Source organism: Neopelma chrysocephalum, unplaced genomic scaffold (assembly GCF_003984885.1).
Source record: "Neopelma chrysocephalum unplaced genomic scaffold, ASM398488v2 Primary Assembly neopelma1_25, whole genome shotgun sequence".
Classification (NCBI taxonomy): Eukaryota; Metazoa; Chordata; class Aves; order Passeriformes; family Pipridae; genus Neopelma; species Neopelma chrysocephalum.
In genome coordinates, this window is record NW_020897694.1 from 42,710,263 (window position 1) to 42,728,994 (window position 18,732).

Sequence of the window (18,732 nt, forward strand, 5' to 3'; positions counted from 1 at the left end):
AACCAGAAATTCTGATAATCCCAATAAATCTTCCTGTGCACCTCTTGGGGTGTGCATCCACTTTGAAGACCATGGCACTAGACCTCACAAATTCAAATTTTCTCAGTTCCAAATATTTCTTATATTTGTATTTGTACAGCTCCTGGCAAAACCTGGAAGCCAGTAAGAATGTAGAACTCACCAGGAACTGCTAAATAATTTCAAGCAAATGTCACCAAAAGATTGTACTATACCACTTTCATTAAATGTTTGTAATTATTTCCCTGATTAATCAAGATCTTTCACTGGCATATTCCTCATATGTTGGCCTTCTCAAAACCCTACTGAGGGAATATTCAGGTTTATGCACCACTCTGCAGTTTCTCTTATAAATACTGCTGGGGCGTACGATTAATTACGGATCTAAATGTCATTCTCAATCTGCCACCCGTGACTATACATCTAGCTTTTGTGACCTTTCGGCTCCTTGTCTTGAGAAAAAAAGCCCTTTTTTCCCCCCCTAGATTTCATACTACTTGCCCATTACGTATTTTTCTTTTCAAATATCTGAAAGCAGTATTAAAAACAAACAAACAAAAATATTTCAAATGCTTGAAAAACAATAACATTTGCCTGGTAGGTAATATGTTTAACTTCTCCTTCTGAACTATCTTCTTCCATGAACTTTTCTCCTGTCTTTTTTTGGGTTATAGAAATTTAACATAATCTGACAGGCATCAAACACATTACTTGTTGTTGTTCCCAATATTATGTTTTTAATATCCTCCGTATGTTACTTTCTTGTTTTAAGAACACAACCAGAATAATTATATCTACACAGCCCTCCAAATAGATGTCATGTGGGATTGTAATACTAGAATGGATCTCCTGAAGCATCACTTTGGTAATGGAGGTAAAAATATAACACACAATCTCATTCACAACTTGAAGATCAATTTTAAAGCCAATTAGGGTTTGTTGAGGTTTTTTTGTTCCCTGTTACTTCTGCATGGAATGCTGTTTTCCAGCATATGTCTCTTAACATTGAGAAAGCTTAGTTTAATTTCTTACGTTTATTTCTGGACACTTTTGTAGTCATTGGCATTCACACCAGTAACAACTTCAGGTTTTAAAAGCTCCTTTTTACCTCTCCCTCTATCTTGATATACTTATAGAAATTTTTACAACCTATTTTGATTTCTTTTTTTAAGTAAAATATACTATTTTGACTCCTTTCTCATAAGGTAGGCTTTCTATTCCCCTGTTTATCCCTGCAGTTTTCCTTGGCACAATTTACCATTCTTGAACACGGCTGTATATAGTTAACTGCAGGCTGTTGTTCCTTGTACAGTAGCAACAGCACTCTCCCTTCTCCCGGAAACATCTTCATTTTGACAAATCCAATAATCTCTCTTCCCCACCTGCAGCATGTTTACATGTTTGCAGTATACAATTGTCTTAAAATTGACTAAAGCTCTGAGGTATTTTTCCTTTTTTCCAACTGATTGTTCCTGAGCGTATCACAGAAACGTCTGTTACACAGAGCATGACCTTGTATTTTTACACTTAAATTTCAATCCATTTTTCCTACCAAAGTCTTCAAAGATACCCTATTGCTTCTGCATGACATTATAATCCTCACTCCCATGAATAGGGCATTGCAGCCTTGTCTGCAGCATATTTCATTATCACACCCCTATTTTTCCTCCCAAGGTCATCACTGAAAACCCAAAATAAAAGAACGTTGTAGGACCAATCCTAAAGAAACCCCAGTAACTCTTGGGCCTATAGTTTTCTATTAACAGCTAGGCTGTTGTCGTGTTGTTACCAAGTTCTTCTCTACCCAACAGCTTTTCACTCCTGTATTTTAACTAAGGATGTAAACATCCTCCTATTCCCTAGCTACTCCATAAGTGACTCACAAAATAATTATGTCAGTGTTTCAAGGAGAGGCTATTTCGCATAAAGAATGAATTTCACCTTCTACAAATATCCCCCAATGGTGGAACATCCCTCCAGACCATCTTCTTCATAGCACAAAACCATGTTTACTCAAGATCAAAAGCCAGATGTTGATTTTCACTATCTTGTCATTTGTTCATCCTCTTTCTCTGGGGATCAAGAGAATCAGAGTAAAGTTGATCCAAAATTCCCCATTTTTGTGCATGTAGTCTATCTCTTGGCATGCTTTTCCTGGCCTGCTCCAGCCAAAACTGAGGGTGTTATTTGTTATTTTTCCCAACAGGTCTAACTCTGTTTTACCCCCAGGAATTTTGATTTTCTAGAACTGCTCTGATGCCAAGAACTCCCAAACTATACTCCAAATTATACAGATGCACTGCTTACTAGCTCTGGTCTATGTCCTAAGTCTCATCCCTAGCCCCAGATGTTTTCCACCTGGAGGGAGGGAAGGAGGGAGGCAGAGAAGAGATTGTGTGTGTGTGTGCGCGTCTCTGTGCGTGCATGTGTGTGTGTGTGATTTCTAGCCATTGCAAAAGTATTTACAGACTCTTCAGGTTTACTTTCTATGACTACTTCCCACGTGAAAAGACTCTGTTTCATCCATGATTTAGCATTCTTCATACTGTGAAGTGCAGATTCTATTTCACTGGTTATTTCTCCTGCCAACCGAAGTTTCCAATGCTATTTATTTTCATATTATCCTCATTTCTTTACTAGACTACCTATTTTGCTGTATCCAGTTAGGTTCCTGTTCTTATCTCTGCTTGCACCACCTTTAATGGTGCATCACTAGGTAGCTTGATCCCTTTTCCTCAGTCTTTACTATTTCTACAGTTTCCCCTGAGTGTTGCCATCTGGAGTTCAGCAACTCATTAACAGGTATCACCTAGATTAGTTCATTAGTAGCTTTCACCTAGGTTATTTCTATTTTAGTTCTTTCAGCAATGATGAAAGGTTGTAAGCCAGCAGTACACACTCTCTGGAAGTTCCCTCCTAGATTTATCACAAAACCATCAGCCTCTGCAAACTGCGAGTAAATTCAAATAGGATACCCACAGCTTACACAGAAAATACTTCCATTTAAAGTTTCTTACAAGTACTAAATACTGATAACTGCCGCTAGAAAGAGAGAAGAATCATTTTTCTTTTAGGTCACGTGATCCTTTATACTATAAACTATTACCCATTGTCCCATCCCAACCTCTAACTCTCCTCCTTCTTTCCCCCTCCCTTCTTCCTCTCATATTGACTCAAAGGAGGAAGTCATACTGAGCAAGACTGAGTGGGATGGAAGAATTGCCTCCTCTGAGGAAGCAATTCTTTATTCTGCTATAGTTGTTTCTGAAACTATGAAATACAAAGATCTTTCATTAAGTCCTAAAGGTAATGGCATTTTGATCATTCATCTCTGCTTGCTAAAACAGTCTGATGTAGTTGTAAAGAACAAGGGCAAAATAACTGCATAACTGTTGTCTGATTACAACTTCAGATACATGCCACACCAGCTGTATGAGGAAATGGAAAAGAGAGTTAGAGCCCCATGAAGTCTTTGCTTCTACTCCCAAAAGTGAATCTGTTCCTGTAATTTTTCCAGTAAAAATATATCTGATTTTGAAAAAGGGATTTTGCACTAAAATCAAAAGTGAATTACACATACAGTGGACAGTATGTGTATATATATGTATGTATATATATATATGTATACCTGACACTGCTCATCTATTATTGGTGACTTTAAATATAATGAATGATTCTGTGATAACTCCCTTTTGTACACTATTAAGCATAGATTTTCTTAAGTTCTTAAAAGAGGGAAGAGAAAAAATATTTAGCCTCAAATTATTAAAAAAACCCCAAACTTTACTTTCAGCCTTCTGTGCCCGATTTGCATTTTGTGCTTCAATTCTAGGTTCCAAAAAGCACATGATGAAACATATTTAATTAGCTGGCAGACAGTAGGCACATTTGCTTTTTCCAGTAAGGTCAATAAAAAGAATGTATTAAGAATGTCTTTCTACTCCCCAATTTGCATTCATGTAAAAATTCTTGAGGATGTAGCACTGCTCTCTACCATTCTAGTTAATTAACTGCCATGTTTATTACAGTAATGCCTTCAGGTCTATGAAAGAATAAAGAATAAATCTCTACTGTGCAGCATGCTATACAAACACTAGAATACTGTCTCCACCTCCCTAGTTTTATTTGACAAGATGGTGAAAATACAACATTCGTGTTGCCCACTGATACTGATTTCACATGGCCACAGATGTATATAAGTCTACGCATCTTTGTTCTTAAATGAAAGGCACTTCAGCATTCTCTTCAACCTGCTACAGGAGCCTCCTTCATACAACATCCACAAAAGCAGTCCCCTATCCCGCAGGGAAAACACATAAAGCTGCTGTGGTCAAGCAGTGACTGATGAATCTGACCTTTACCACCTCATCTGCATGTATGGCAACCAGACCTCTATGGATCATTTTTGATCCCTACATTTCCTCACGTGCTAGCAGCTGCCTTGGGGGTAAGTTCTTCATTGACCGACTATTTAGCAGACATGAGATATATTTCCTGGCTGAACTGTCCAGTGTTCCCCCTCCCCTTCCTGACAGCTACAGAACTGACAAGACATAAATATGTCCCTGGAAAGCTATATCACCTAGGGTAAAATATTGGAAATGATGGATAGGAACAGCTTCAAGCACCTATTCCAAAAATAGTGCTTACAATTCCAACAGCCTTCCAACAGAACATGATAGTATATAACCACGTTACAAACAGCCAGAGCCCCTCCTAGCCTGCAGTGAATGAGTTTTACTTTTGTCTTTGCTATCCACCAGAGAACAGAAGTTGTGAGACACCGCAGCTAAGCTGATGAATGACAAGTCACTATCTTGTCTCAGCCAGAAAAATATGAAGACCAGCAAAAGTGGGATAAAACCAGAAACTGGGCATACTTAAGTAAGTCTGCATTAATAGCCTTCTGGGATCTACATATACCCTATATTCCATTTTTTTTTCCTATTTTCCCTTCAGGAAATGTTTTGAAGTCCCCATTGAGGAAATCTCCACTGGATTCTACAACAGTTTTCCAGGAATCAGAATTTGAACAGGTCTCAATTAAAGGACCATGCTGTTACCTTTTAGCTCACATCTTTAAAACAGAAAATATGGTATTGTCTGTGTTGTAAGGTCAGTCCAGAAGAAATATTTATCTAAAAGTAATTCCTAAGGGTACAAGGAGTGTTATTTTTTTTTCCAATGAAAAAACAGGCACAATAGAAACTGCCTGTAGCTCATAGTGGCATTATCGAGGCTCATGCTACACATTAGACATGGTCCATGAAACACTCTAACCTCAAGGCAAAGTAATTTCTAATATGAATTGCTCATGCAAAGGCATTTCAGAATTGTGAAAAATAAGCCTCTCCAACCTCAATTTTCATCTTCACTTTGTCAAAAGCTATTAAAGATAGCATTAATGTCATGGTTCAAAAACTATTGCTTACCTAAGAATATTTCTCTTTCTCTGCCCTAATACTCTATCTTTATTCTGTCTCCAGAAGGGAAAGTATAAAGTTATTTTTTATCTAGTCAAGGAAATTTTACCTTTCAAAGTCCTAACCACCTAAAATGTGGGTAAATTTACCAGAATTTATTGCAAATAATATGGACAACTCAAACTTTATCTGCAAAAATCCATCTGGATGTACCCCTGCTTATTGAAATTTTAATTCATTAGATGATCTATTTATAGCAAGTTATCACAAGATACTTAGAATATTCAGATGAAGACAGCCTGTAACAAACAGGGACCAAATCAAACAACATTCAAATGACGGGCACTGAAAAATCATTTTGGATAGAACCCTGTATAGAAATACTCGAGGTTTTATTAGATCCTAGGAATGGAAGCGCAAAACAGAAGCATAGAATCATTTAGGTTGGAAAAGATCTTTAAGATCATTGAGTCCTATCGTTAACCCAGGACTGCAAGTCCACCACTAAACCATGGCCCTATTTACACACCTCTTAAATACTTCCAGGGATGTCGACTCCACCACTTCCATGGTCAGCCTGTTCCAATATTGACTACCTTTTCAGAAAAAAAATATTTTCCTAATATCCAATCTCAACCTCCCCTGGCATAACTTGAGGCCATTTCCTCTTGTCCTGTTGCTTGCTACCTGGGAGAAGAGACCAACCCCCACCTGGCTACAACCTCCTTTCAGGTCTTCTCTGAGCCTCTTTTTTCTCCAACCTAAACAGCCCCAGCTCCCTCATCTGCCTCTCATAAGACTTGTGTTCCAAAACCTTCACCAGCTCAACTGCCCTCCTCTGGAAAAGCTCCAGTACATCAATGTCTTTCTTGTAGTGAGGGGCTCAAAACTGAACACAGGACTCAAGGCACAGCCTCACCACTGCCAAGTAGAGGGGGACAATCACTACCCTGATCCTGCTGACCACACTGTTTCTGATACAAGCCAACATGCCATTGGAATTCTTGGCCACCTTGGCACACTGCTGTTCTCTGCAAAGACTGAATACTGCATCTATTACTATATTGGGTAAATTGAGCTTTTAAAAGTCAAAGTTGTTTAGATAAATATTAAATTTGCCTCATTTTGACCATGTCCACAAACACTTCTTTATGAATACTGAGTGTAATTGCATGAATAGTTGCTTTACAGAAGATTTTTATAAGATGGTCTGAGAACTCAACCCTTAACAGAAAGTGACAGGGAGAAAAGAAAAGAAATTATCTGAATTCCCATTTGGGACTGAGTGCTTATCAGAGATATAAGCTCCTGACCACAGGGAAGAGACAGGAGATACTTAACACTGATGTTTACAATTTATTCTCACTGAAGGCTCAAAAATGCCTTCTAAAAATCCTGAGCACCCAAACAATGTCAAGAAAAAAACCCAAATACAATATATGCCTTCAGAGATATGATTAGTAGTAATATGTTGCATTCATACAGCAGTTTCAGACCTCAGGGTGCTACTTTCTGTCTTCCTTTTCAAGCACACAATGCACTGGATTGCTTTACTTACTAGTAGCAGTAGCAGGACAATATCAGGATTATCACAGGCACAGGCTACATGCATTGATGTCCAAAAATCCTCATCTTGATGATTTACATTCACTCCTCTGTCAATTAGAATTTCTGCAGCAAATGCATTATCGTAGCGAGCACACTGGAAGAAAAAGAACAGATTAGGGATGGTGTTTTCCTCAGTGTACAACTGAATTTATTACATAGTATTTAAATTAGGCAGACTATACATTATAGTTGAACTGCTGTGTTTGTAGGGAACAACAGCTGAGGAATCTATAGAAATAATTCTGTGGAGACTACCAGTTCCATATGCATGATTCACAGAATCCCCTACTTCCTGTGAAAAAGCACTATATGAAATCTGCTGAATCTACAATAAAGATAAGGCTTTTTTTCTATTCAATACTATTATTCCAAATCAGTGCACAGGCATCAGTGCATCATGATCACATGATGAATAGTGGCATCTAAGAATACGTACACCCACACATATATATGTCCACATGTACACGAACTTCTGCCTCCTATGCAGATCATAGCAATAGTACACACTTCTACATATCCACTTCTATTTCCAATGCACTAACTATATGATTCCTTTTCCAGTCTCTCTGACAGATAAATACTCTGCACACTACAGGTGTGTTGAGAGAGCCAAGGGAATGCACCTCTGTGTGTGTGCGACGACGGAGATCACAGTCACTAATTTTGGCAAAGAAGAAGAAACTGGTTTAGCCATGGTTTTGACCTTACTCCTCTGTCATATCTGCGACTTTTTACACGTGAGGTTACGGATAATACTGTAAAAGACAACCCGGGCACCTTTTAATATCTTTACTCTGGTCTAGCATACAATCTTCAGTAACTGTTTAGAGAAAGATCCTCTCTCTTTCCCCACTGGAGAGAGGTTACGGGGAGACTTATTTTCCCTATTAGATACTTTGATGTTTTGAATACAATCCTTAATATTCATGCCTCTTCCAATATTTAAACATATCCTGGACCCCAAAAGCATATAAACATTGAGAGTACAAATATAGTGAAATCTGCAGATAATTTGCAAGTGTGGGTTAAATAATTGTGTTATGTCTATCCCATGTGAAACCATACCATGGCATCCAGTTTGCTGATCTCTATTAATCTGGCATGGAAGCCGTGATACTGAAGAAAATGGGGAAGAAGTAAAAGTACGTAACCAGATTTGATTGTGAAGTCAAAACATAGCTGAGATCTTCAGCTGAATGGAGGAGCTACATGTACTACTGCAATCATAAATATTGATAACTCAAAAGATTAAATTTAAACTCCATCAGGATAAAAAGCAGTCCTGCCTTAAATGATTTCCAACACACTGACCACTGAATTACAGGACAGAAATTAAGTTCTGATGTATTTCCTTTAACTTGTAACTTACTTTGAAGCTCTAGGAACAGTTTTGTTTTGTTGCAGTATTATTCATTGTATCAGTATAACTTACACTGAGCTGTTCTATGTTCAAATTTTAACAAATCAGAGATAAGACATTATATAATAAAGATCAACATAATCTAATACCAATCACACTCTCAAAGCATTGTTGAGCAAAACAAAAAAAAAAAAAAAAGATTTGTGGCTGTTCCTTGGTTCTTGTTTAATGGATTTTGTGAAACAAAGTTCCAGAAAAAAATTGCTATGCATATACTTTGTTATTAGGGCAGGGGTGGGTGACTGCCTGTGTGAATTGGTATGATGCTATGTGCTTCCAGCTGAATGAGCAGCTCAGGCAAGTACTCTCTTTTCATACTTTTCCTCTCATAGAATCTAAAGAGAGTTCACTGAATACCTGTGAAGTTCCCACAGCTTCTCAGAGATTCAATACGAGGATACAGAGATGGCAACAATCTTTATGAAGTGTCACATTTGATTTTTTTTTAGAAATATATGACATTTTGGAAGTTAACAGAAATGTAAAAAGGAAAATATGGAGATATTTTCCATTCATTCTGGTATAAAAACATTTAGCCTACAACTGGAAAGAATAAACACTGATTAAGGACAAAGCAGCTTATATGGAATCATAGCGGTAAAACTAGTACCTAGAATGGATCTAAGTAGGTTTAAAGAATATAACATAGATGCATTATAAATTGTTATTTTCAATTCTTGCAGGAAAATAAACTTGGCTTGTCTATTTCCCTGCATCATGACTCTCCTCTCCTGTCTGTACTGCTCCCAAATCAGGGTTAAATCCAAATTTCATTGAAATTAGGTTTGCCTCTCTCCAATGGGACCAGCATTTTCCTGTAAGTGAATTGTGAGTACTTAAAAGTAACTCCGACTAAACTGAGGCAGTAGGTTACACAGAGCTCTCTATCGCAAATTTCTTACTGCAGAAAGCTTTCCCTCCTTTGGAAACACATGTGCCTGTGAAGCAGCAGGTACCAGCTGAGAGATACTGATCGTGACAGTGAATTGGGGCACGATGCAGATCTAGAAACCTAAAAAGGTACAGTTCAACTGCAGATTTTATCTGCAGTTAAAAAGTGTGCATCAGCTAAACTAGAACACACAGCCTAAAATTCCTGAAGATGGATTTTAGTTTCTTCTATTTTAAATTGCCTGGGACTGATGTCACATCATCCACACTGAAGATTTTCTCCTAGGGCTTTCAGCACAGTATAAGCTTTGGGATGCCTCTATTTTGGGAATCCAAAGATAACATCTCCTATGGACTGCCCTTTTAAAGAGCAATTGAGCTCTTTGTAGCAAGCAAATAGTTGAAGCAGAGAAAAGAGAATTAAAATTTTCTCTGTTCCAAATCAATACTGCACTCTCCCCTTACCTAGGCCTCTATTTCCTAAAGTCCTTGGCAAATAGCATGGCCATGAAAGATGAAAAACACAGATTAATTACATAAAGGAAATGCTACATCTTCTAAGAATATGGTCACAGGTGTGCTGGAGTTCAGTAATATTAGACGAGCTTTTTTTCATTAATAAATTAGTCTATCTTGTGTACATACTATGAAAAACTTAATCCAACCGTTCTAAAATGAAACACTCGGCCAGTAGACTTTTCAATAGATCTGTTATACACTTGTATTTGCTAAGTCACATTTATTTTACCCACATTGTTCAACAAAGTTGGATCCAAATGTCTTAAAATAGTTTCACATTAAATAGCATGTCTGCAACTGAAGCATCACAGACCAAAGAAAACAACAATCCCCTGCAGCGCTGCAGGCTGGGCACAGAGCGGCTGGAGAGCAGCCAGGCAGAAAGGGACCTGGGAGTTTGGATTGACAGGAAGCTGAACATGAGCCAGCAGTGTGCCCAGGTGGCCAAGAAGGCCAATGGCATCCTGGCCTGGATCAGGAACAGTGTGGTCAGCAGGACCAGGGAAGTCATTCTTCCCCTGTACTCAGCGCTGGTGAGGCCACACCTGGAGTACTGTGTCCGGTTCTGGGCCCATCAGTTCAGGAAGGATATTGAGGTGCTGGAGCAGGTCCAGAGAAGAGCAACGAGACTGGTGAAGGGACTTGAGCACAAGTCCTGTGAGGAAAGGCTGAGGGAGCTGGGGTTGTTTAGTCTGGAGGAGTCTCAGGGGAGACCTCATCACTCTCTACAACTCCCTGAAAAGAGGTTGTAGCCAGGTGGGGGTTGGTCTCTTCTCCCAGGCAACTATCAGTAAGACAAGAGGGCATGGTCTTAAGCTCTGCCAGGGGAGGTTCAGGTTGGATATTAGGAAGAAATTCTTTACAGAGAGAGTAATCAGGCATTGGAAAGGGAATGCCCAGGGAAGTGGTGGATTCTCCGTCCCTGGAGGTTCTTAAGATGAGACTGGATGTGGCACTTAGCGCCATGGTCTAGTAACCATGGTGGTAGTGGATCAAGGGTTGGACTTGATTATCTCAGAGGTCCCTTCCGACCCGGCTGATTCTATGATTCTATGATAGGATCATAAGACTTGGGAATTAATCAAGAGTTTCACCATAGGCTTCATCAAAGCCAAAATTCAACTTCTGTGGTATTTTCTTTTTGCCTGTCTGTCAGTCTTTCCTCCATATGCCCTTGCCTCTTGTTCTTCTTTTGGTCATTATATACAAATTGTTTTTCTTTTATCTTTCCATTACTTAATTTGAATTGCTATGCAAATAATGATAAATTAAGTGCAGATAATGTGCTAAATATCCACACACAGGAAACTGGTGCAAGAAAATATGCACAAAACCCAAAAATGTTATATCATATATAACATTATGTTTTCATATAGGACCTGTAAGTCTCTGGACCATATATTTCTGTATTTGGAATCAAGCAGTATTTCCTTTGTTCTTTCTTACTGAACAGATAATTATAAATAAAACAGATTAACAGATAATTTATAAATAAAAAAAAAAATTTATAAATAAAAATAAACCATTTCATTTTCTTCTGTTAGCTACCATTTCTATGACATGATCCATTCTTTTTTAAGCAATTTGAAAATGACCATACATTTAAAAAGCATAACTGAATGCAATCATAACTACAGCAGAGGTCAGGGTAGATAAAAAATATTGCTAAGCCTTTTTTTTTTTTTTGTTAATATGTCAAATCTGCTACTCACTATCCAACCATATTTATCCACAGTCACTAACACTAATATTCAATCACTCTTACCAGATGGAGCAAGGAGCCTCCTGAGGAAAGAAGCAGATGAGGGTCAGCACCATCCTTCAATAGCCGTAGCACTGAAATATCAAAGAAAAGAGGAACAAGAATTAATATACCTAATATACCAGCAATACACCTAATTCTGAACCGTTAGTAGGCTGATTCTTTATAATCTTCATTAGGAGATTTAATAACATACGCAAACCTCTCATATAACATTTGCAGAACTATCATGTCAGCATTTACCATCTCACCTGTTATAATAGCTAAGCCTGTAAGCAAAAGACGTTTGGTAATGAACAGTAAATATGAACAGTATCAAGGACTTTTCAAGTGTACAGATAAGCATGTCAGTTTTGTACACAGGAGAGGGCAGGGGAGAGCTGGAAGAGAGACCCTGTGTCAAAGTCACAATCACCTGATTAGTTCATTTGGGAGCAAAATCACAGTCAACTGGTTTCATTTTACTTTATAAGAGTTCCCTTGAGACACATTGGCTTTTTCAGTAAATACTTGAAACTAGTATTCATAACTGATATAATTTGAAATTAATCATCATACCAAAGCTAAATGATCTGCACTCAATTTAACCTTTCCAGTGCATTGTCAGATCACTGATGCAGCATAATTTTTAAAACGATATTTGGAGTCAAACTCCACTCCCAGCTACATGTATCAAACTCCTTTGAAATGAAAACAGGCTTATAAGCACAAGCAAAACCACAACCTTTCATATTGGTGCTCACTCAAGAGTGAAAATTCAGCACTTTTTCCCCATTGCCTTTATAACCTTTTCACTCTAAATCAAAGCATTGACTAACTCATGGTAACAGTGTTCATTCCTTGAACAGAATTGCACAGTAACAATGCCAGACATTACCAGGGGAATTCACACCAGCACTGCAACCCTGTCTTCAATAAACTGGCATAAAGAACCCTTTTAAAAGGCCCCTCTCCATGAGAATAACTGTCAATAATGTTTCCTGAGTAGGAGCACAGATGGTTCTGCCTCCATCATTTGGAAAACTTGGTTTGAATCCCTAGGTTAAGATACCAGATAGACTTGTGCAAACAACTGCTAAGAAATTTCAAGTAGTGAATACCCCAGAAATCTGTTCCACTGTGGCTTTGTCCCGCAGGAGGGCCATAAATTTGTCTCAAGGTCCTTCTAACTTTTGTGAATCCATCAAGAGACTCTTAAACACAATCTCTTCCCTATCTATGCATTTTTGTACGCGTTTTCTTTTCCTCAAGAATATCTTGCAGCTCCATTTTCATAGTACATTTGAACTTTTTACAGCATTTAGACAGTCAGCTGACCTATTTGAAAGGGGTCAGGGTTTTTTTCAAATACTGTCAACTAATAGAAGCAATGTTTTCTGAATGGGCTGAATTATTTTTGATCAAGTGCCCTAGAAAAATTCAGCCTAAGAAAGAATATTTGGCTAAATGGTTGCAAGCCTGTAAAATTAAAGTGAAACACTTGGTATTACTATTACTAAATATTTTACATAGTAAATACACTGGTATAATGGACAAATATTTACAATCTTTACACAAATTCATTTAATCTTTTGCTCTTTTATAAGTTTTGAAAATCAAAGATCAATCCAAAGCGCTGTATAAATTCATACTTTAAGAATACTTCCATGGTACTTATTTCTCCTCACCAAAGGTTTTGCCTCATTGAATTTACATAACTGTAAAAGACTTTTATTTTCTGGGAAATGCCACTTTGAAAGTTAATCCCTCTCAGAAGTCCCTGTTGTTCCCCACATGTCCACCAAAAGTAGAATTGGAACATTAGGTAACATGGAGCATAAGAAACTGTACAACACCTGTTAAGCAAGATGAAAAGCACTGAATCAGAGTGGGAGGGTAGAGAAATACTTACAAAATTTCATAACTTTGGGAGTACTGGATGAACAACAAAAAGCAAAGCATTTCTTTCTGCTCTCAGATCCACAAATCCCATAATAAAACACAAAACTGTCCTCATCCAGAGAGAAATCATTACAAATAAAAGTTCAGAACAAAGTTCCTTCCTTGGCTTAATACCTAAATTGCTGGCCACATATGGAGATGCTCCCTCTACCTCAGGTTTTAGTGAGTAAAGATTTATTATAAGTCCTCTCTCCTTAAATAGGTGTGCAACTACATCCTCCTCAAGAGTTAATATTTTCAGTGTTCCTATGTCACACCATTTCTTAGTAGGGCTGAAAATATTAATTCCATATCACAGAAAATTTCTTAAGGCTCTGAAAGTAATTTCATCTTCCCAATCCCACCAGGATCTCACCTGAACAAATTAACACTCCAAGTTGTTCCCTTCCTCCATCCCTATTTTTCAGGGGGAAAAAAATCAACTTATTTCAGATTCTCAGACACTTAATACTGTGTTTTTATGTAGCATTCTTTCTTATGGACTCTATATGTGGGTTAAATATGTGAACTATGGCTTGATTCCACCTGCAATGAGAGTCTCATTTGCAAATAAGGGAATTATGGTAGATAGTCCTTTAAAGTGTGATTTGCAGAAATCATTCTATTCTCAAGGAGGCTTTAACTGATGACATAGTGAGAGTATATAATTATTTGAAAATGCCATCTTTATAGTGTATTCTCACAGGCTGTACTGCTGTCAAAATGGAAGAGTCATGTTATCCACTTCATGGCCCTCGTGCAGCTCTCTCCACCTATACAGCTGCACATTCAACTGGATCATAAGGTGGTGGAGGTTTTGTTTGTGGGAAAGTTTTTCAGGAGGGCAGGCGTTGGTTGGATTTGTGGTTCGGTGGCAGAAATCTTACGTTGACTATGGCTGTTAATGAAATAGCATCCTCTGTCTTGCTACAAGATGGGATAAGACAATTAACGAGTTAAGAATCCGTTCCCTTCCCCTGCTCACAAAGAGATTTACACACCCTTTACCTCTGGCTACTTCTGCATCTGGGAACTGACTCTAATGGCACAAAGTAACACCAGTAAAAATAAAATGTGGAGTTTCTTGTTGGGTAATTGAGATGAACTCAATCATTAAGAACCCTGGGATCACCAACAGTGGCTTTTGGGCAGGCCCTTCTAAGCAAAGACAGAGGATAAAGACCTCTCTCTTTTGGCAGGAGGACATAAAGGAAAGTCAGTGGGTTGGGAAATTTCACTTCCAACAGTATTCTACAAGAATTTCATCTAAAACAGTAACCATGTGACAGAAAGAAACTCTGGCTACTCAGGTATAAAAAAGATGGGCAATTTATTGAATCTCTTCCTCCCATCAATCCTCCAAGGGCTTAGTTCTTGTAGAGAAGCTATGAAGAATAAAGTAATGTCTTTCCGGATCCATTTAGCAACTCCTTGCAGTTGAAACTAAGAAATGACCATTTCTAGATCCAAGATCGAAATCCACAAAAATTAATGGGTTTGCCTTGATTTTTTTCTGCCAGCAGACCAAGATTACAGTAGACACAATTAACAAGTAAACTGTGAACTTAAAGCAGAATATTAAATAATTGTAACCATAAACAAATTATTGAGTCACATACGAAAACATTAGGGTATGTGGATAGAAGCTCAGTAGTTCTTTTCTTTGTCTGTTGTATTTTTCCTCATTATTGCATGTAGCTTGATCAGTGCTTAAGGAAATTCTCATCAAAAAGAGTTCCAGGGCAAGATATGAAAACTCTCTTTTCAGCTGGGCCAGAGTCCTTCTTCTGAATGAGGATTATGTTCTACATTCCTCTGCATATAAAAACAAGTTAAAAAAAATTCCCCTTTCCTCGAATTCATCCCCTCTGCAAAATGCAAAAAACAACAACAACAAAAAAAGAAAATCAAGAAGAGAAGATCACAGAAATAAAATTCCTCTTCATGCTATGCAACTAAGGTCATTTACTTAAGACTTTACTAGTCAGTAGGAAAATCCTCCTGATAGAACTACTCTAGCTATTGCTAGTAATTTGAGATGAATTGCCCTAAAGAGGACAGAAAATAATACAAAACTAAATTCAAGTAATGCTATATGTGAGAAAAATCTCATTTTATTAAATTTAGAAAATTGGCATAAGTTTGCAAAACAAAAGGAATAAAACGAAAAGGAAAAATTAATTACAACACGTGTTGGGTGTCCTAGGCATGCAGGATTCCCAGGAACACACCCTCCAATTCAAAAGTCCCGCTTTTTAAACATTCTTAAGGTTCAACCCTGTTTACGTCACAGAAGAGGCGTTCCCCTCTTCCTGTTGGCTGTGTTGTGCTAGGAGGTGGAGTGTCCAGCAGCATGGCAGCTTCCAGGACCAGCCATGTGGTATAAGGGGTTTCCTTACCAATATTCATTTTACAGTTCCCTATTCCCGTTCGCATGCTTCCCTGACACCGATTCCAGGCTGAATCCGGTGTCTTACAACTCCGTGATACGCCTTATAGGTTAGTAAAGAAAAAAACTCCTACATTAGTGATTTGTTTAATTCATTTGCTTGTAATAAAACCGATTCTTTATTTCTCACACTATATATCTCTTAATTAATGCAACGTTTAAGGAAGTTTTCAAAATACTTCCTTTTAAAACATATTTTACTTGCAATCCTTCACTGAAAAAAAGTGTCCAGAAAAGATGAGACTGAAAACTGACTTTATGGAAGGAAGCTGATATTTACTTAAAAAAAAAAACAACCTAGAGTAAAATTTTTGGCAAACTCTCAAGCCCTTCTTTTGTATGTATAAACAGGTCCATCCATTCACTGATGTCTTTCAGATTTGACACAAAAAATTATTGACTACTTAGAACAGAATTTCATGCCTGATTTCGTATCTAATAAAGGTGTTTTAGAAAGCATTTGAAAGCACTGAAGTCTCATCTGTAAAGAAAGATAATAATCAACATAGCTTTCCACATATGTCCAATGATACAATTTTAACCAAATTATTCCAGTGAGCTGAATAGCTTTCCACATTCCATTGATTTTATTGACTAGATTACGCCTTATTATGTAGCCTTATAATGCAGTAAAGTCATTATTGCTGTGCCTGTTACCATCCCCAGGTCTTGTACTAACTTTGTACGTGGTACTAGGGCTGTAAGGCTTATGTCTCCTGGGCTTGTCTTGATTTGCTTGGAGCTTTGTTTTAACTCTTTTAGCTGTTATAGCAATTTGGTGACAACAACATGACAATTACCTAACACATTTTAGTTTTGTTTAGCTTTGTATAACTGTGGTGCATAATGTGTTAAGAATTTTGATATACATTGCAGTAACTAGTACTTACACTGTGCTGCGCGTAATATAATCTCGCTACCCTGTCATATAGAGCTATATCTATGATCTTATATAGTGCAGACAAAAGGAGTACTGATCTGAAGTGATAGCCTGAAAGGTGAATTCAGAATGCCAGGGCTATCAGTAACTCACCAGAGATCAGCTACTGATGGTAACACAAACTTAGGACCTAGGCAATGTTGCATTCACAGCAAACTCAGTTTGAGTAGTAACAGAAAAGATAAAAATAAAGGTGCCTAACATTTGTGAAACCTAACAGTTGGCCATCTACTGTTCTGTATACCAGTGTATCCTTCTATTAATTGTTTCTCTGAGGAGTAGCTGCCAGCTAGTGTAAACTTTGTTCCTGTTAATATCTGTTTTTGTTCTCTTCAGTTTAGCAGGAATAACTCCAGCTGGAAGGCTTTGCTTGTTCATTATGTACAGAAACATGACATACTGATGCAGAAGCCTAGCTAAAATGATGCTGGAATGGATTATCCCATTCTCCTCCCGTCCCAGGTTACATGTTTTTGTCACTTGGCACAAGGCAAAGATTCTTTTTCCAGCTAGATCGAGAATACACACATCTGGGATTGTGGCTCTGGGTAATAGGTGATTACAGAGATCAGTGTAGTCACCACTTTTCACCAACAGCTGAAAGCAGTTTTGGCATAAACTGACTATGAAACTGAATCACTGAACAACAGAAGTGATAAAGATGTGTAGTAGCATCCTTCTACCTTTTCCACATAGTCATAATTTGCCCTTTACTTCCTCCACAGTCAGGTATTTGGTCCAACACTGGCCTCTTAAACTCTTGTATAGATGAATCACTTAAAATTCTCTCCACCTTCATGTCTCTTTAGCATTCTTTTCTCGTTCCTCAGCAGTCACTCTGTACTTTCAGCTTGTACCAAAGGTACTTACGAGGAACCTGCTACATAACTCAGCTGTGTATGAGAACAGATGAACACTAATCCTTGGTAAATTATTCTTAATCAGAACACCAAATGAAATCAAGCAAGATGTCATAGAGTTTTGGTTAATGGAGTCTTAGAAAAAATGTTTACCTCATACCATTGCTACGATTAGTTTAAAATTGAATTTTAAAATCCCAGTACCACTGTTGGTAATTTAATCATTCTCTTAAGGTATCTTGTTTACCTAACAAACACATTTACTGCAGCAATACTGTTACCACCTCATCACTAGTGAAACAGCTCATGCTTTCTTTCAAAGGAAGGTCATCAGTTGACATGGTTATTCAGAGCAGTCATGCCCTTAATTGGCTTTTAAAAAAACTGATTTGTAATCCCACTGCTTTTTACATGAAATATTTCCAAGGTTCATTGGCAACTTCTGTCAAACTTGTTCACATCTCATCTTCTTATTTTCAGGAGAACCCTTGGAAATAAATTTCCATCTTTGCTGCACAAAGATTAAAGACAATAAACCATAAACAAAATATGCACAACATTTGGACAGATAAGTGTTGTGCCATTCACAGACTGCAGAAATGAAGAGAGGAAAATTACTCTTTCCATACTGGCTGAAATTGAGAGTGTTAGCCTAGCATATCCAAGCTATACTGCCCACTGTTTGAACAGAGCACTGATGAGAACAGGGCTGGTGTTTCCATCCTCCCTGGCAGAGCTCCTATAGTTTATATTTTTTTTCAGGCAGCCAGCAATCATATTACCATGACCCCAAAGCAACTGGGTCATTGATTCTCTTCTGCATTTAAAAGTATGATGTGAAATGTCAGGCTGATTCCTGTGCTCCATTCAACACACTATTACCTTTAAAAGAAATAAACCAAGCCACCAATGAAACAGACTG

General features: G+C 37.8%; 1 protein-coding gene across 5 annotated transcripts in view; it reads right to left on the reverse strand.

The window, feature by feature from the left end:
* MYO16 (myosin XVI) overlaps nt 1-18,732 on the reverse strand; it is a 360,734-nt gene that overhangs the window by 224,563 nt on the left and 117,439 nt on the right. For all 5 annotated transcript variants that reach the window (XM_027675110.1, XM_027675112.1, XM_027675113.1 and 2 more), the window contains exons 3-4: nt 11,645-11,715; nt 7,000-7,143 (exon numbers count right to left, since the gene is read on the reverse strand). In XM_027675110.1, coding sequence (XP_027530911.1) covers nt 7,000-7,143; nt 11,645-11,715 — 215 coding nt within the window. The remainder of the gene's footprint in view (nt 1-6,999; nt 7,144-11,644; nt 11,716-18,732) is intronic.